A 19,527-nucleotide genomic window follows, 5' to 3' on the forward strand; every position below is an offset into this window, starting at 1 on the left:
GATCCGAGACATCCTTTGTCCTCCGGTATTTTCTTTCTGCGCGCCGACGAATCGCCCGAAGCTGCGCGTAGATCACATCCACTGGAGCTGTGGAATTGGGCGCTGAGATGTTGCGCGTTGTATCTTGCATGGCCGAAATAATACGCTGTTCCACATCTGTTGGATCAGCGAGGTTACCACAGGTTTCTTCTAGAGCAATGCGGAAAGCACTCCAGTCGGTGCAACGTATTTTGGCATTTGGAAGACGGTGAAACCACCGTAGCTGCACATACGTTGGTATGTGGTCACTTCCATAAGTTTCAATATCAGCACACCACGTTGCGAACGATGAGAGGCGCCTGGATACAAATGCAAGGTCCAGGCAGCTGCTGTAGGTAGTCCCTCGTAGAAATGTCGGCGCGCCATCATTGAGCAAAACAAGACCTGCATTGTCCATGAACGTGGCGATATCCCGTCCTCGAACGTTCGTAATGGCGCTTCCCCAGCCGTGGTGATGCGCATTGAAATCTCCTACTATTATATGGGGCTCTGAAACGCTGTCGAGTAGCGATTGTAGTCGTAGGGCATCAAATCGACCCCTTGGTGGTATGTAGCCACCTATAATAGAGATTGTGCGCCCATTCAGAGTCACAGTGATTGCAACATACTCGTTGCTACTGCCCCCAGGAATTTGATGCCGAATGTAAGTGAGGTCACGACGGACGCATAGTAGTACCTTGCTCAAATGCCCAGCCGCTTCAGAGAGGAAACTTTCATAACCAGACAGTCGAAAAGGAGATGTGATATTAGGCTCACATATTACAAGCACTGGAAATCGGTACTTGAAAATCCTCTGCCTGAAATCTGCTAGGCGGCCTCGCAGACCTCGAGCATTCCATTGTAATACCGCCGATCGAGAGATTCTCTCCTGTAGTGAGGGTGCTGACGACGGTAGAGCCATAATTTTTGACTGCTATTAAAGGGTGGCAAGCACCGGTTCAATAGCGTCTAAAATTTGGACAGCAGCCTTAGCAACTGGCGGGTCCACTCCAGCAATTATCAGCCGTAAGGTGCCTATCAGCTGTTTCAGCATCGCCCTGATTTGATCATCTGTTGTAGACACATCCGGCGGACGCACAGGCGGACGCACAGGCGGACGTGTCACAGAGCTTACAGTACGCGCTGGTAGAGGTGGCCACTCTGCGGAGTCCTCCTGGGTGGTTGACAATCTTGCCTTGGTTGACAAGGCAGGGAATAGTGGTGAGTAAATATTTCTCCCATGTGTGCAGCCACTAAACTCAGACAGCCGTCAAGAAAAATTTAATTTGCACGAGGTCACTATGGTATTGTCACGCATTCTTAAATGTGCAGTGAAGAGGAATCTGAACTCGTGTCTTTTTGCCGCGGGAACTTAATCTGCACCTTCCTAGCATTCTTAGAAACTTAGATTTATTGCCCTGTGTGGCCGATTAATTAAATCGAATTATTCTCCGGCTCCCGCCTTTTTTTTTTTAATTCCCCCCCCCCCCCCCCCCCCCCTGTACGGTGGGCGGAGTCGACCAACGCGCGGAGTGCCTTTCACCCAGTCCTGCGGCGGCTTGCCGCTCTGCCATCGACAGAGTAATACGTAGTAATCCGTAGAAGCAAATAGTCCGCGCGTATTTTTATTTCTGCGGGCTTATTTTGCGGCTATATTATCTGCGAATGAAACTATTTATTCACGGAAACCTAGAAAACAAAATAAAACGAACGCAAAGCCTCCACGGAGCTGGCTGAAAGGCACTTCACTCGTTGGTCGACTCCGCCCACCGTACGGGGAGAATTCAAAATATAAAGGCGGGAGCCGGACGTTAATTCGATTCAATTACGGAAATCGGCCACAGAGGACAATAAGTTGAAGTTTCTAAGAATGCTCGGAACGTGTAGATCGAGTTCATGCGGCAAAAAGACGAGTTCAGGTTCCTTTTCAGTGCACCTTTAAGCGATAAAGTCTACATCTGGAAAACGACACAGGGGCTTCCAAGCTGATGTTTTTTTGCCGCACACATCCTTAAAGAAATGCATGCACATAAAAGGGTGCTTGGAGGAGGTCACAGTTGCTAGCTGGGCAGGGCCATTGCAATGTCCAGAAAAAACGCGTCGTGTGAATTTTTACTCCGCAATGGCTGCTTGTTCGCTTTCTTTGAGACAAACATGCATCAGGGTGTGAACAAAAATGCAAAGTAGATGAACAGAATGAATCGTTTTGCAAAGTATCGCCATTCTAAAATGGCATGAACAAATCCTCATCTTCACAGTCATCAGTTGGACAGATCCGCATTTCATCTGCCGTTACATATGAAACGTGCAACTACCAGGTAGCCAGATGAATGCATACATTTTTCCTAGAAACTTATGAATGGTAGAAAGAGCGATACCGGTCCACTGCTTCAGTGGAGTGCGCTGCTCAGTAGGGGCGGCGTCCTTACAGGTTGAATGTATGACCAATTATTGGTTACAAAGAAGTAAATTTGCACTGAAGATGTAATTCAAGTGGCATGATATGGAGCCATCACTTAACCAAGCAGAACAAATTTAATTCAACTTAAGCTGCAAGATTTCTCGAGCTTCGAAAATGTCATAGATGCTCGTTTAAAACGGCACACAGTTGGCACAATGATGCCATTCAGTGTAGCACAGCAATAAAACACCGGGAATAAACTCATCAGCCTGGCATAAAGCAGCATGCATATGGGTGCAAATTTTGGCTTGACTATAAGATGCTTCTGTGTCGTCAGAAAAATGACACGAAGATCTAAATATTAGGCGGGACATCTAATTAGAAGACAAAAGCAAGAGGCAAAAAAAAAGCTCACTGTATCTTGAGGGACAGCCGAAATTATTCCAATTTTGATTCCTATGGGAATAATACCAGATTCCTTATCATGCATCTGTTGCGTCTCTTGGTAAGAAGCTCTGCCACCAAGAGAGAGTTTGCGTGTGAGCCGTCCCGAAAGAAGTCATCGTCGCTGCGTGGACGCCGGCCGACGCAGCTCAACGGATTGCATTCGACAGATGTGCGACCTTCCCCGAAGCTGCGAAGCGGAGGCGTCAGATATCGGCGCGATTGCAGCCTTGCATGGCCACAACCGGAGCAAAGTGCAAAGGGGGAGAGATAAGAGCGACTCTTTCAGGGGGCGGAAAGGTGACTTTGTGCAGACGGTCGAGCGGCATCCGAACCGTGTGAGCGATGGCTCCTGGAAGCATGGCATACACCCTTGTCGGGTTCTCCGCAGAACTGGACTCAAGGCCCCTGCGATTCGTGAAGCCCCTTCCACCGCACAGAGTGTGCGAAGCCTGTGGTCTGGTGCGGAAGAGGACAGCCTTGCTTGCTTGCAGGCACACACTGTGCGAGTCTTGCTACGAGCTGGGCACTCGTGACGGCGGCCACGTGTGTCCTCTGGACGGTCACCAGTGCGAGGAGGAAGACGTCGACCTGAAGGAGTTTCCTGACCAGGAGCTGCTAAGGAGAGAGGTATGCGTGGGCGTTAAGGGAGCACCAGTGTTTTGGTGCTTAATTTACTGGCGACTTCGTTGTTTAAGGGTCACGGAACTGTCCACAGGCCTACACGAGAGAGCAGTCACGTTAAGTGCCTCACGTGTTAGAGGTGAAATGAGAAAAAAAAAAACACTAAAATCCTGCAAATCGAACGTTTTGTTTTGAAAGGATTGTTGTGGTATAGACTGTTGAGAATTTTGGCCATCTTGGCAATCTGGAATGAATGAGAGGGAATGGCGGTCCGTGCCCATTTGTAAGCACGGTTTAGGTGAGACTCCCACTCCAGAGAAAGAAATTAGTGCAAATAGTTCCGTCGAAGCATAGAATCCAGCTGCACGTTATTTACGTACTCTCGCAAAATTGTTCAATTATTTAATGGAAGAAAATGTTGCCTACTCATAACGTTTCTTATTCGCCCAGAAGAAAACGGAGTGTTGGCAATTTTTTTTTTGCGTGCATTTATTGCAGCAAAATATCAGAGCTCGCTGAAGTGCGCTTGTCAGGATGTCTAATGGATACCAGTGAGTGAACTGGGGACCAATGTAGTTGGTGTGGAATCGCTACATGAAGAGATGTGTTGGTTTGTTTCTTCATGGAAATGCGCAATAGCGCACGTGATTGCAGCGGAAGGCGACGTCGTCGAAAGGGATCTGATCACACGGTGGCCGTTCTCAGGGTCATAAGTGGCTCGCAAAGCACAGGGCAAGCTTCACGATTTCGTCATCGACGTTGACGTTGTTTTCGTTGTTCAGGAATTTCGTGCGCTCTTTCGGTCTTCGCCGCGTATCAGTTTATTTGCAGCGCTTGCTATAGTTGCTACATCCTCATAACCCATAATCCTTTTGTGCGTTGCTTCAGAATGCTTTATCCAGTTAACGCTGTACCTTTTCTGCGCAATGCACCCAGATAAGTGAAGAATTAGAAAAGCTTGGCTAAATTGCCGAAGTTATGCATTCCAATGTTGCCGGACAGGGAGGTAAAAAAGCGACCAAGGCGGTCGACGGCATCTCAAGGGCAGCTGGACTGAGTGGGCGAGAACTGCGGTGCACAAAGCAGCAAGGGATGCTGTGTGGACTGCCCAGCTTGAAAAACAGTACCATATCAAAGCTTGGGCAGTAAAGGCAAAATTGACAGTGAGTAAAACAGAGCGCTCTGATTAGTAAGACCTTATGCCGGCGGCTCCTCAGACCGCGCAAGCGATAAGAGTGAGACGCACGTTGCTCAGCCCCGACAACGGAAGGGGCTGAAACCGGAGGCAGATTCATCACCCGTATGATCTCGCCAATTCTGGAGTGCGGGTGCCATCAGCTTTGAACCAAATCGCAGTAGAATACTTGATCTACTCCAAGGCAGTTCTAAGATGTTTTAGGTGAGAAGCGGCCGGGTTGCCTATTTTTCTTAGGCTGCACGTCGTTCAAAGTCTTCTTCTCTCCTCGCCTCAACGTCGAGTGGTTGGGCATCTTTTGCGCAATGTTTTGAATGACAGAGCAAGTTGTTTCGGGAAATTTCGTGTGGTTATTTTTTTAATGCCGCGGAAGCTCATGAAAGAAGATACATGTGGAATATTCATATCACACTTGCCTATGTTGCCAAACGTCGCCTGTTGTTTTACGGCTGCTTCTTCAGCTAAAATTACAGATTCAAAAAAAAAATTACAGCTCTATGTTTTTTGGGCAAAACGGCAAAAGCAAATGTTACAAGCATTTAAACTGGAGCCGTTTCATAAGTTTCTCATGGGGTATAAGGTTCGCTTTGTATATAGTTGACCTCCGCATCGCATATCTTTAGGGTATGGACAGTTTCCTCGAGAGTTCTTGGTCTGGCAGCACTGTGATTCAGACCCGGGAGACCTCCTGTTTGAACGAAAGCTGGCGCGTCACCTGCACCGGCGCCTTATCACGCGCTGCTGGCGATGCCTCCCTTGGCGTGCTGCCTCATCCAAACCTGCGCAACACGCGTCGTCTGCGCCGCCGAAACCTTTACAAACGCCACTCTTTGTGGCTAGTATCATCATCAGCACCCACGTTTGATCACCAACATGTTTACACAGGTCGAAACCGTGTATACATTACGAAAACAGCAGCCCGGCTTGCCCAGGTGGTGGAGGTGCAACCATGATCCCTCTGAGAGTGATGCGTGTTTTGCGTGATCTCGTAAGGAGCTCGTTCTGGGGAAAACCCGGCGACCCTCATCGTCTGGTGTCAGCAGGAAAAAAATCCCAGAAATTCTGATATCAGAGTATGGCAAAATAATATAGCTAGCCAGCATTGGGGTTCGAACTCTGCCCTCGGAGCGGCAGGTGGGCACTCAACGCATCGGCCACCGAGGGTCGTTGGTTCAAGCCTGTTAGAGGCCCACTTTGTGAACGTGTTGTTGTGCGTACGACTTAGTAACGTATGTTTGGGATTTGCGCTGACCTTAGAGTATTTAAAAAAAATTATATGATAACTAGGCGTAAGAAAGTGCGCGGAATGACGAGGCACTGTTATGGTGCTTCATTGTACTGAAACAAATGCTGCGTATGTCTATGAATATGTAGCGGCGTAGTATGTCGTGCAGTCTAACCTAGATAGTTACCGGTGAGTGGTAATTGGTACTGTGATCGGGATTGTCACTATAGATTGGTAATCGGTGATAAATAACAAAAGGAATGAAAAGAGAAAAAAGAGAAGGCGACATAACGTCCACTCTTAAGGCGTAACTTAATACGCCTCCTAATTTTTTATATCATGCAGGTGAAATGCTGGAACGAAGGCTGTATGGCAGTGCTTCCTGCATCGCAAATCGGCCAGCACTTCCAGCGTGAATGTCTGCACCGCTCCGTTCGCTGCCCCAGGTGTTCGGCCAGAGTTCTTTGCACCGACGTGTGTTCCCACTTGGAGTCGGAGTGCTGCCCTGCTACTGCGATGCCGGCTGGGTTGGAATGTCAAGGGGATTCAGACAGCAAGGACGAGACGGCGCTCATGCTAGCATCCTTCCGACAAATTCTAGAAGAGCAGGCTGGTGAAATGAAGACATTTCTAGAGCGACTTCTCATTGTAAGTAGTGCCAATGGCGACCGACTCAACGAAGTTGTTCACGGGGTGAACAACTGCCAAGACACACTGAGAGAAGAGCTCAGAGAAGCCATCAGCAGCGTGAAGGACGCTGTTAGGGAGGAAGTGGTGCAAGTGAGAACAGAGCTTCGTGAATCTTCGAAAAAATGCTGCGATGAAATAACAAAGAGTACTGAAGAAACGAAAGGGCGTTTAATTGCGAGCAGTGATGCTATGCAGACCATCTGCGAGAGTGTAAATGCACTGGAAAAGGTACTCAGGGATGAGTTGGCAAAAGTGGCCAGAGGAAAGGGAGACAAGGATTCAGAGGTTGAAGGAAGGAGCTCCAAGGGTGCCACGGAACAAGTGGGAGGAAGTAGCAATGCAAAGAGCTGCATGGATAAAGTAATGCATAGGTCACCTGACCTACAGGCATCCGTATGCGAGTTTGCTGTAAAAGGTGTCCAATCACTAGAAAGAAAAGCATGGAATGAATTTTTTGCTTATTATGAGAGCGAGCGTGTATACCTCCGAGGCTACTGCATTTCGGCCCGTGTCCGCTTCCGCAGTTATCCTTATGGTGTATATGTGCGTGCACTCTTCCGCCTGCACAAGGGCGACTTGGACGACGTGGTTCAGTGGCCTTTCAACCAAACAGTCAAACTTCGTGTCGTCCATCCACAGGGAGGAGAAGAACGAGAGATCGTACAGGATCCATATGGTTCCCGTTCATCTTATCAAAGGCCGAAAGAGGGACAGGAAGAAATCATGTTTATTTGTGATAACTCCTTTTCTCTCCGCAATCTCGTGGGTGGCGGCTACGTGGAATCCGACCAGCTTCGGCTGAAGTTGGAGCTTCTTCCCTGATTTCAGCTTCAGTGCCAGCAGAGCGGTCTTGTCAGCATATTCGCCATCATGTTCCCTGCATACACAAAGTGGAGTGTGCTCCTGAAATGAAATAAAAAGAATTAGAGATCATTGTGTCGACCCGCATTGGGAGAATGCGAAAGCACTGACGCCTCCTCGCCAGTCGTCACCTCTCTTTATCATTTTATATTGTTTGTTAATTAATTTAACTGCTGATATAGCGTCTTATACTTATATTATCTTATACTATAATTAAAGATTGATTTATTTACTCTGATTATACCTTCTTTTATCTCAATAAATCATTTTAGTTTTCCAAATTTCGGTCATGGTTGGTTTCCCGCCCACTTACTATATTCCCGTTCAGCCTATTCAACTGTACAACGGTTTTTGCTGACAATTAACGAATTAATATATGCCAATTAAACATTTTGTTTGATTAAGTATCAGCCGTCAAATATATTTCAGTTTATTTCAAACTTTATTTTCACTGTTTTGCCTATTTTTCCACTATTTTGCCGCCCACGGCAGTTTTCCCGTCCAATCACTTTATAGACGTCCCCGCTATTTCGAGATTTTTGGCTCTAAAATCATGCTACAGGCATTTTTTCACTGCGCAGCATAATCACGTCATCCTCTTTCGATTAAAATCACTCATTTGATGCTACCCCATCTGAGAACGTCATGACTGATTCGGTTATGCTTTGCAGATATGTTTTGCGGACAGGTTTTGGTGACACGACCCCGCCGACTTAGCCTATAAAAATGCACTCGCATTAAAAAAATGGCCCGACCTGTTGTTCATTGCGTGTCGTGTCTCATACCACCTGGGTCGCCGATACCTTCGCGCCCAATACTTTATCGAGCTTGGTTCTCCTCAAATATCCCGCTGTCGATAATTTTAATGCGGAAGCCGTATTCCGATGGGCAAACCTCTGGCAAGATCTTGGGATGTTTGTGTGTGTTGTTTGTCAGTTTGTGCCAATTGAAATGAAGGAATAAAAATTAAATAAATACTGCCGGGACTGGGGTTGGAGCTCGAGGCGGCGCGAACAGTTCAGCTTCGCTGGCCTCTGCACGAGGGCACTGGAGAAATCGACCAAGTTTCAATCGTTTATGGAGAGACCAGTTGTCTGTAAACCGAATCACCTGCCCGATTCTTCGAGTGTGAGTTTTATTTAATGAAATATAAAAGTTAAAGACTAGGCTAACGCCGCAGCCGATCAAGCCTTGTTTTAAACTGCGACACTCTGTATAGAGCTTCGCGCTGAGCATCTTCACCTATACTAATACTATAGACGGGTTGCATAAATGCCAGCAACGCTGTGAAATGTCGCAGGTTGTTCTAGCAACATTGTACCTCGCCGCCATTGTGCAGGAAAACATTTCGTTCGCCATGGCTGACTTGCCGTGTCTGATCTGCAATTTTCCCTTGTGTCACTGATTTGAGCGGTTTTTGATCGGAAGTCAGTGAGCTGCCGTTTATTCCGTCATTTCGTGTCATGGCACAACCGGTCATTTTCCCGGTCACGGGATGGAAAAACGATCTGACCGTGATACCAACGCTTACGGATCGGAGCGTCCGTGAGTTCTATGAGAAGAGATCGGGCGCACAGCGCAGCTACGAACGTAGCTACAACTTTCACGTAGAATCTTACGTGAATGTAGCGGCACTGATGACCAACAAAAGCGACAGCAGGTAAGAGAATGATTTCATGGGTGTCTGGTAGGTTAGCTGCGATTTCGATTTGCGAGGTTTAGCATCGGCTACTCGGGCTTTTAAAGAGAACGCCGAAGTGGGCGGCTTTGGATGAATTTTGACTACCTGGGGCTTTTTGACATGCATATAAATCAGAGTGCGAGGGATTATTACATTTCTTCTCCATCACAATGTGGTCGCGGCGGCAGGCACGTAGTAACTTGTGTACCGCTGCCTGGTCAGTGCCCGTAACGTTGCTGTCGACGTCAAGCTCGCGAGCCCTCTTAAACTCGCCCCATGTTTTCGACAGTTAGTTGCCGCCAGTCTACAGAATTTAAAAACGCAGTGTGTTGGTTTGCGTGCCTTTCTCATTGAAGAATATCTATGTTCAAAACGCTAACTTCTTAACCTTCTTTTCAGTGGTGGTCTTGCCTTCATTAGAGCACCGTGCTTTCGAAGCAAAAAGAAGAATGCCCCACCGTATTCTGTGTTGATTGCCTTGGACGACACAGCGCCCATCGTAGGTGGGAGCTGCGACTGTCCGGCAGGAAAACTCGCCTGCAATCATTTGATAGCCGTTTTGCGCACGGTGATGTTGCTAAAAAGCAAAGGATTTACAGAGGCGCCTGACGAGCTCTCATATACGGATCTGCCGCAGAAGTGGAGAAGACCGCGCGGTGACACTGTCAAAGGATGCTCACTGCAGTCCGTGGACTGGCGCAAGGTGAAGGAAGGCGGAGCCGTCACGCCTCGGATCGCGCTACCTAAGGAACGCCGCGTGCGCACTAGAAATCGTGAGCAGCAAGAGCAATCCAAGCGGCGTCTTGCGCTCGCCCTGCTAGCTGATGACCCCGATAATGACTTTGCGAGGGGCCTCCTGCTAACTGACGAAGGGGATACAGAAGATTCAAGGTTTGGGTCTGTGTCTGCTCTATCTCCGCAGAGCTACCAGCAGTCGCTTTTGCCGCACGGTTTCGCCGTTCTGATGTCTGGTGTGAAGCCTGCCGCCATCACTTTAGAGAAAAACATCCCTCCCCTCACCTTCTTCCGAGAATCTGCTCCATGGATTCCTGAAATACATCTCGAAGGGAACGTCATTGTGCAGGTCAGTGAGTGCTTTGAAAGAAAGGGAAGCTAGAGTAAGCAGGTTTTTTCCTGTTATCGATGACCTGCTTGGTTGTACTCAGAAGCGGCAGTTATTGTCAGAAAAACAAGGAGTTTTAAAAATCTCATAGCTGTTTCTAGATCGCACTTTGTTATAATCTCACAAGAACTTAAAATACACATCTGTGTTGAAGAGTGGGTATAAACAAAAAGTCTATGGCTGTCGAGCTTGTGTAACAGCATTGAGGGACATCAGTGCTTAGTTAATGCATTTACTTCTGCCTGCATCTGTGATAATTCTGGTATTGCTTTACTGGTTCAAGTGCTCCGAATGGCTGCTTGTTGTTCTGAACGTGTGCTGCCTTGCTTTATAGTCCATGCAGCGGCAGCTACTATATTGCGTCTCATTGAGAAAGGTGCTAATGAGGGCCTAGTTGATGCGTGCCTGCCATGATGTATACATCACAGCGGTGTGGCTTTTTGGTATGGTCATACAGATTTTGTGCGTTTAGCTTGGGATGGTCCATGTATGGTGAGTGCTTACCAAAGGAAAGAACTTGCGCTGGGGTAGTATAGAGCGAAGTCTTGCGACTGAGGGCGTAACGGAAAGACAGTTAGATTGTACATGCTTGGCCCGTTTGTTCTGATCCTCCAAAGTCTGCTGAACAGCAGCAGAAAGGGCTGCTGATCTTGGACTCTTTGGTGTAACTGTACTCTAAGGAAAATTGTAGTAGCTACGAGCAGTCATACTCGACAAAGGTGGGCTTAAGGGTGTATGCTTTGTTGATTGTAGCATTGAGTGTTGCTGTTTGTATTGACCTGCTCCAGTGTGGCTGCTATGCTACTATGTGGTAATGCTAATGTGATAGAAGCAGGCAACATGGCTGCAAGTGTCGTGAAGAATGTTTTCTCTTGGTTTTCATGGCCTTGGCTATTATAATGCAGGAAGTGCATGTGACACAGAAAGAAGCACAAGCACTGGAAAAGGACAGCAGACAGCAGGCCAGAAGTAGCTCTTGGCATAAAGGTCGAAAAGTTCGAATTACATCCTCGAAGTTTGGCCAAGTCCTCAACCGCAAGTCGCCATGGACAAGCTAGGGCCTACAGAATCTCACAGCTAGTAGAGACCTCTCTAGGGTTCCTGCAATCAAGTGAGTACTTTTTCAGTAGCGGTGCACACAACTCTGATAGTTTGCAAGCAAAGTGATATAGAAAATGAGTTTGTGAGCAATAAATTTTTTATTTTAAACATTTTACCTTACTTTTTTTTCCAGCTACGGGATCAAAACAGAAGCAATAGCTGCCCAGAGGTACGAGGATGTGCTCAAGAAGATGGGCCATGCTCCTGTCCTAACTACGTGTGGACTCCTGGTGAACCCAGCATTCCCATGGCTGGGAGCTTCTCCAGACCGAATTGTCTACGATGCTGTGGAAGGGTCCATGGCATCGTAGAAATCAAATGCCCCTACAGCTTACGTGGCCTCACAGCAGATGATCTGACAACAGCAGAATTCTGCAGCACTGTTCTTAACGGATTGCCACACTTGAAAGAAGATCACGACTATTACCACCAGATTCTGGGGCAGATGGGCGTTTCAGACCCAGGCAGCACAAACCGTTGGCCAAATATTGGGAGTCTGTTGGCTATGTGTGGCCCTATACAGGACCAATGTTGCCTTCATTGTCCCCATATAGGCACTGCCACAATGTGCCATTTCCAACATTGGCCCTACTTGTCCGAAGTTTTCCCCATATTGGCAATGCCGCTTAGTTACACCTCCAACGATGGCCCTACTTGTCCGATGTTTTCCCCATATTGGCAATGAAACTTAGTTACACCTCCAACGATGGCCCTAAATTTCCGCTGTCGTCCCCATATTGGCAGTGCCGCCTTATTACAAACGTTATGATGGCCCTACTTGTCCGCTGTTTTCCCTGTATTGGCAGTGCCGCTCCACGACACACCAAAGAATGTCCCTGTGATTATATGTGGTTATTTCTCTCAATCCGTTTTTTTTTCAATATTCGGACTTGTTCATTTATTTATTTTTTATGACCAACATCAGCGCTAGCGTCGAACTCTGACGAGAAATTACAATAAAAAGCGCGATGTAATTGATTGCGCGAAAGTGAGCAGAGGTCAGATTCATTTACGAAGGTATACGAATTTTGAAAAGCGGCGTCTTTTGTAATTATGGTATGCAAAGAAAAAAGAAAGAGAGAAAGAGGTGCCACAATCAAGAAAATGAAATTTCGATTCGAGGAATGGTATAATAACGCACTAATTAACGTACTGCCTCGCATATCTCTCGCATACCTCGCATACCACAGCCCCCGATTATAGGTTGCCGGTTCAAATTCGTGTCTCAAGATATAGGCTCAACTTAACTAATACGTTTATGCTGCACGAAACGCTGAATCGTATTGCACAATCCGGAACACAATGCCTCACCCACAGGATGCTCACCCTAGAAAAAAACAAATAAATCGCTTTTTCCACCAGGTCACAAATTATTGCGTGGCGCATTTTGAGAGAAGAAACGATGTGAGTAAAACGGGATTTTGGTTTTATCGCAAATAAACAGTTGACGTGAACAACTTGCTGCGCATTTACTGCGTGAAGAAGCAGCAGACGGAAAAGAAAATGTAGATGTATGTTAAATTAAAAAAAAAATGATAAGCGAACAAACGGCTCTGCTTCCTGAAGCCGCGAAGCTAAGGTGGCTAGGTTTTTTTAATGTCGCAAATTGTTTTGTTATTCTGCTGTGCTTTTTGGGTATTCTATAACGACGGCTCTAGCATACGTTTTTGCTTTAAATTATCACGTTTATCAAATTAAAGATCGGAACTTTTTCCCGGTCGCATTTCCACTAGTTTTTTTTGCCTTTTCTTTTTAATACCAATGAGCCATAACAGGTGCATTGCTGAGTAGCGCGCCGCGTCATTTCGAGCTAGCGCAGACACGCACGGGTGGGCCGCATGACTTAGACCGACCTGCCTACACTGGTGTGTATAAAATGTAGGGTATTCGTCGCTCTAGAAGCGAATCATTGGAATATATTGATGAATGGTGTTGCTTGGACGTATGTCATCCTTTGTCCGCCACAAGTATCATATATGAAACACTCAAAGAACACGCATTGTTCCCGCTAATTTTATTTATTGTTTTATATTTCCGGTATTTTCATAGTAACACATTTATCTCAGCTTCAACCAAAGAGGCACACGACCGCAGAGATTACGCTAATGTTTGGAGCCGTTTTGACGAAATTCATGCCCAAGCTCCACGTTTCCACTTCCAACATCTCCGCATTGTCGTTTCCTTGCTGCTTTTCACGTGCTCAACGCCTATGGCGCACCCTCCGGACATTCCGGAATTCTTTCACTCATTTCACCCCCCTCCCTCTCCACCCCCTTTTTGAAGTCCCATACAGCTGCCTTTTGCCGGGCCGAGCCTCTTTGTTGGAAGAGCGCTGGCCCTCACCATGCTAGGAGTTATTTTTTTCTTTGTGATTTTAGGTACACTGACCTTCTCTAACCTGTTTTCCCCTCGCGCCCAACTAAGCGCAACGCCGCTCATCCACCCTCCCTAGATTTTCTTCTACCCCTTTTCCAGCTGCCGTTTCTCTTGCTGCAGCAAATTCTCCGAAAAATATAAGAAACCTGTCCCATCGTCGTCTCCTCCTTTCCCGAACACTCGCCCAACGAGTAATTGGCGTAATTGGCGCTTTGAATCAGCGCCGACCTTTTTTTTCTCCGGCAGGAAAAGAGAAAGCGACAAAGCACTGGCGCCAACTTCTGAATGGCAACTTTCACAGCGAAATGTCTAGCGCAAAGGCATGCACAGAATGGTGAGAACTTTATTTTTCAGCTTTGAAAAAATGGATTTACCGAACGTTGACTATCTCTTCAATCACCGTGGCGGAGTGTTGTGTGGCCCGACTCATGTTGCGTTCATTACGACATTGGTCGTCTATCGTTTGTGCAAGATGAGTACCAGAAGCGCTTATTCTTCCACTGCAGCAGTTTTTTGGCCGCGTGTAATATTCCCGTGCCGGGTGCCTTTGTCTTGGCCAGTTGCAGGCGTACAAGAAAAAGCGGAATTCCTGGTCCCAGCGAACTTTATCCATGTTGTCTCGGAATTAATCACCCATGGACTATCGGAAGAGTGACTTCGTGTGGTTTTCAAGTAAGATTTCCGTCTGCCCCGTTACATGCATGCCAAGCGGCATCGATAATCTGCTTACTTTAAAAAAAGTGTATTCGGTCTCCTGCGTTCAGCGCATTTCGCAAAACTGTGCAAGCCGTCTTTGCATGGAATATTATATTTCATAGCGAAAAAAAAAATTGCTCACAGCTGTTCAATAGGGAGGAGCTGCTACCACCTGTGCCATACTTTGCTGGAACAAAAAGGCAGACAACCAGCTCGCAATAGACATATAATTTTGATAGGAAATATAAAAATAGATTGATTTGTATTAAACACTATATTTATCTCTTTTTGTGACTTAATATGCATTTGAGGGTGTGACACAGCAAATTGGGATTAGAAATTAGCAATACGGTGGGAAAAAATTGTTAAATTCAATTCAACATTTTGCTATTAGTGTGGGGATTTATATTAAGAGTCATTTAGAAATTATACTTTCAACATATGTTGCGAGTACCTTCTCGCACACTGCGCGCCACTAAGATCAATGTGTTATTTTATTTCTTGTCTTTTTTCTGCGATGGTTGTACTTACACTCATGATCACATCATGCACCTCTTTGCAGCTGCGATGTACAGCCAGGTCATCGTGCAAGAGCTTGGCGAGGAATTTGTTTCAAGGCACTGCAAAAGTTCTCTTACAAGAGGAGTGCAACGATTAGTGCCGATATGACTCATCGATTCAGCGGCTCCGGCACAATGCATTTCACGATGTACTGGCACCGTAGATGCAATAAATTTTGTTCTTTGAATCCGTTCTTTCTTTTTTTATGTCTGCTGACTGCTTATATGTAAAATGTTACACATACAAGCTCCGGCTGGTGGAAAACAAGCGGTATATTTCTGCATTGTTGCTGGCCAGCAAGAGGTGTGGTACAAAACTAGGTGGGACCCCCGATCGCGTACAATTTCCCACTGGCCTTGCAATTGATATGCCACCTATAAAAGTTAGATCAAGGGCGGAAAAGTGGGCACAAGTCGGAAAAAACCTGGGGCTATTATTGATACTGGCGGAATGTGGGCATACTATTGGTGCGAATTTCGGGCCATTATTGACAGATCGACTGAATGTGGGCATACCATTGGCTGAATATGGGCATAGTATTGGCACGAATGTCGGGCCATAATTAATAGATTGGCTGAACATGGGCATAGTCTTGGCACGAATGTTGGCCATTTGTGGATAGACTGGCTGAATGTTGGGTCAATGCTGGCAGCTATGCTGGCTGAGTATAGGCACAATCTTGGCATGAATGAAGGGCCATTGTTGGAAAAAGTCTCGGATTGCTCAAATGCCAGCGTAGGACCAATATTCATGCCAATTTCCGCCACTCTTTTGCCACTGTTGGACCAATCAATTTGTGCTGCTTGGGGAGCTATCTTGGGGCGATTTTGTTGTGTATGGAGAAGAGTTTATCCTGATAGAGAGAATAAGATTTCAGGAGAGTGTATGGGACAGTACAAAAAGGGTCCTAGATCAGTTTTATTTTAATACTCTGCTGCCATATCTATCTGAGATTACGATATAAGCTCACTGCCACTAACACAAGGCTATTTATATGCCATCTATTCCCATGAACAACTAATCCTGACCTGTTGAGGAATAGGGGAGAAATCACGTTTGGTTTGGTTTATTCGGGTTTAGCGTCCCAAAGCGACTAAGGCTATGAGGGACGCCGTAGTGAAGGGCTCCGGAAATTTCGACCACCTGGGGTTCTTTAGCGTGCACTGACATCGCAAGCTACACACGGGCCTCTAGAATTTCGCCTTCATCGCCCCAAGATAGCTCTGAAACACCCATCTGCCCCAGCCAAGCGCCGTAACCATGGAGAAATCACGCTAACAAAACTAGCCATGCTCTTATGAAATACCTTTTTTAATTTTTATGGCATTTATTTTTGAAAGCAGATGTTTTCAGAAACGTATGCAAGTTCTACGAGGGGGTACCCAAAAGAAACCGGACTTATTTTTGTTTGAACTTATTTGTCCACATTTTAAGCACAGACCTTCAATCTCCTTCAATGTATTCCCTACTTGCAATGATACGCTTGTCGAATCTTTCATTCCATTTTTCAAAACATTGTTTAAATTCATCTTTTGTGATGCTTGACAGTGCCTCCGTCGTTTTTTTCTTCACCTCAGCAACATCAGCGAAACGCTTTCCATTCACCTGCCTTTTCATTCTAGGAAACAAAGAAAGTAGCACGGGGCAAGGTCTGGAGAGTATGAGGGTTGAGGAATAGGGGTCATGCCATTTTTGGTCCAAAATTGTCGTAGAGACAGGGCTGTGTGAGCAGGGGCATTGCCTTGATGGAAAAACCAGTCACCCGACCGCCACAAATCAGGCCGCTTCCACCGCACTGTTGCCCAATCTTTTCAAAACATCCAAGTAGAAAGCCTGGCTAACTTTCTGACCCTGCGGAACAAATTCTCAATGGACGACTCTTCTCACGTCGAAAAAACCAATCAGCATTGTTTTGAGGTTTGGTTTCACCTGACGAGCTTTCTTGAGGCGAGGTGAATTTGATGTTTTCCATTGGCATGCTTGTTGCTTTGCTTCAGGATTCGATTCAGCAACACTTGAGATTTCCCCATAGCATCGTCCTTGTACGTCTTTCTTAATATTTCAAGAGTTTCCATTCAACTTTTTCCGAGCAAAAATCAGAATTTCACCGGCGCACGCTGTTCACGAAAATCAGCCATTGCAAAAACGACATTCACACAAAACAGTCGTCACTCTAAAACTCTGCCTAAACTAGTCTGACCTCCTTCAACGACGGCACTCGGCTTACTGACTCTGGATGGATGGATGGATGGATGGATAGGAGCGCCCCCTTTGAAACGGGGTGGTGGCAATTGCCACCATGCTCAGCTTTTCTTTATTTATTATTTTTTTTGTTTACTGTGTTGGCAATTCTCATTAAGATTCTCCATCAACTTTTCCTACGGTTTCCTTCTATTCTAACCTTATGCCACATCTCTGCTTTTCAGCCACCAATCCTCCAATCGCTTTTTGCTGACTTCCACTGCAGATTTATTTACATGACCATTGTTATCTTTAAACCCTAGGGCCTCAGAAAGAGTGACTGTGCCTGCATCGACATCCGGATGGATACCATCACATTTAATTATGAGGTGTTCAATTGTTTCCACAGATCTACCACACACTGCACATGTGTCATCTTCTTCGTTAAATTTCTTTTTGTAGCTGCGCGTTCTAAGACAACCTGATCTAGCTTCAAAAAGTAGGGCACTGCCTCTTGAGTTATCATAGAAAAATTCTTTCCTGATCTGCCTTTTCCAGAATCGATATAGTTCTACACTATGTTTCTTTTCCATTGAATTCATCCAATTTTTAACTTCCGCGTTTTTAACCTGTCGTTTAATGCTCTTTCTTTCTCCGTCCTCATGACCGGCATACTTACTGGTTAGTTTTCTAGTTCTCTTCCGCCACTGTGAGTCAACGTTCTTTCTGTATAAATATTTAAATACCTTAGCTGCCCATCTGTTATCGTCCAATTTCCTCAGGCGTTCTTCATATAGTATTTTACTCTTTTACTCTTTTACTCTCTGGAATGTTCGTTGTATGCGCTCCTAGTGGCAAAACGCGGTACCACAGAAGCTTTGGCGACCAAAAAATTTAGTCCGATTTCTTTTGGGTACCCCCCCCCCCCCCCCCCCGTAAATGAATCCTGCAGAACCAGCATTTATTAAAAGTTCCATCACTCGTTGTCTTTCAGAAGGGGAGGCTGAAAGTTCGTCAGAATGGCACACACTGTCCACATTTGCTTCACCAAAGGCACCAGGGAGATAGGAACAAGGCGGTCGAATATGTGGTAGCCTTTGATTCTCTTTATCTTCCTCTCCACATGTATCCTGATGGAAGCAATCTCCTGTGTCTCTTTCACTTCATTCGCAGTGAACTGTCCTCTCATTAAGAATGGAGGAATGTTCAGTTGCACATTCTTTTTTTTCAAGAGCTCTTCTATCTTGAAGCCTTTGTCAGCCATGACTGAGTCTGCTGTTTCAAAGGGAAGTTCCAGAAATCCACTCTTGATGACGCAGTCTTTATCCGATGTGCAGCCCGTAAAAAGTTCGGACACAAATGTCAGTGCTCCACTAGGTGCAATTCCTATTAGTCCCTTAAGTGTGTGTGTCGACTTATAGAAAGAATAAACCTGTGACTGTGTAACAAAAGATGTAGGTACTTAACATCTTATTTCAGTGGCATCTAAAATAACGCGCTTTGAAGGGTATTTTTCTTTGAATGCAGGTGGCATGGTCGCATCTACAGCTGGTCGTGACAACCAAAGAGAAAGCTCTGTAAGCTGTAAATACATGTAATCTATCCATGTGGAAAGGATCCTTGAAACTGTGCTCTCTGAAATGTGGAACAAATGGGCAAGGTGCCGGTGAAAAAGACCCACCCTAAGCTTCACTAGCACAAGGAAAAGCTGATTCTCTATGCTTATTTTGTGTCGTCGTCCAGTGTTTGCTGTGGTTCTGAGACCAGTACTGGTACTATCACTGCGCGAGATGTTCTCACCAGTTTCACCTACATCTAGGAACTCCAAGAGGGTAAGAAAACGGGAATAGTTAGGAAGACCAGTATAAAACTGCGTGTCCTCTGTGCTATCTTTAAATCTTTCGACATCAAATGCAACAGTTCCTTCCGCTTTCTCCACATTTTTTTGTGCCTGGATTAGCTCACTACGGAGCAAATTTAGTTCACTGTCTTTGGATTTTAGCTGTAGCTTTAAATACTCCAATTCTTTCTTGCTTTCCAGTTCTTTTGCCTTGCTGACAGCTAGTTGTTGTTCTAACTGTGCAATAGCTTCTCCGCAAGAGCAAACAGTGTTTGTGTGTACATTCGAAGGGAATTTTTGCTGGACGCCTTCATTTTCAGTACTTGAGACCTCTCTGCCTTCTGTATTTCTTGGGCTATTGATAATTTTGGCACAGTTTTCATCTCCTGGGCTGTCATCATTGGCTGCCTGCTTGCTATGCTCAGAAGCAGGGATATCTTCATCCGTTAGGTTCCTGTGATCAGCATTCAGAGGCATATGCTGTACTGTCTGAGGTGACGTGTCCATCGC

The 19,527-nt window shown here is 45.9% G+C and overlaps 1 protein-coding gene and 2 pseudogenes across 5 annotated transcripts; 2 read left to right on the forward strand and 1 right to left on the reverse strand.

Moving 5' to 3' along the window:
• The first annotated feature begins 1,926 nt into the window (after positions 1–1,926).
• LOC149330780 (TNF receptor-associated factor 6-like) lies at positions 1,927–15,189 on the forward strand. Of its 4 annotated transcripts, XM_089561451.1 has the most exons (5): positions 1,932–3,493; positions 6,253–6,687; positions 13,986–14,073; positions 14,300–14,411; positions 14,998–15,189. In XM_089561451.1, exons 1-3 carry the CDS (start codon positions 3,209–3,211, stop codon positions 14,022–14,024), a joined length of 759 nt encoding a protein of 252 aa, XP_089417577.1. In that variant the 5' UTR covers positions 1,932–3,208; the 3' UTR covers positions 14,025–14,073; positions 14,300–14,411; positions 14,998–15,189. The 4 variants fall into 4 exon arrangements, with proteins under 4 accessions (XP_089417575.1, XP_089417577.1, XP_089417576.1 ...); XM_089561450.1 differs by having other exon boundaries at positions 13,986–14,411; XM_089561452.1 differs by lacking the exons at positions 13,986–14,073; positions 14,300–14,411; positions 14,998–15,189 and adding an exon at positions 9,539–9,559 and having other exon boundaries at positions 1,933–3,493.
• LOC149330781 (uncharacterized) lies at positions 9,711–15,189 on the forward strand (annotated as a pseudogene). The gene is made up of 3 exons (XR_016285724.1): positions 9,711–10,223; positions 11,168–11,373; positions 11,497–15,189. The product of XR_016285724.1 is annotated as an uncharacterized LOC149330781 (transcript).
• A 2,964-nt stretch (positions 15,190–18,153) lies between these two features.
• LOC149330782 (uncharacterized) lies at positions 18,154–19,045 on the reverse strand (annotated as a pseudogene).
• Positions 19,046–19,527: the final 482 nt, after the last annotated feature.

Source organism: Amblyomma mixtum, chromosome 9 (assembly GCF_055824585.1).
Source record: "Amblyomma mixtum isolate Tamu chromosome 9, ASM5582458v1, whole genome shotgun sequence".
In the NCBI taxonomy this organism is placed as follows: Eukaryota; Metazoa; Arthropoda; class Arachnida; order Ixodida; family Ixodidae; genus Amblyomma; species Amblyomma mixtum.

Coding starts and splice junctions, on each gene's coding strand:
- LOC149330780 (XM_089561449.1), top strand. CDS start 3,209: ATGGCTCCTGGAAGCATGGCATACACCCTTGTCGGGTTCTCCGCAGAA. Junction 3,494..6,252: donor AGGAGCTGCTAAGGAGAGAG/GTATGCGTGGGC, acceptor TATATCATGCAG/GTGAAATGCTGGAACGAAGG.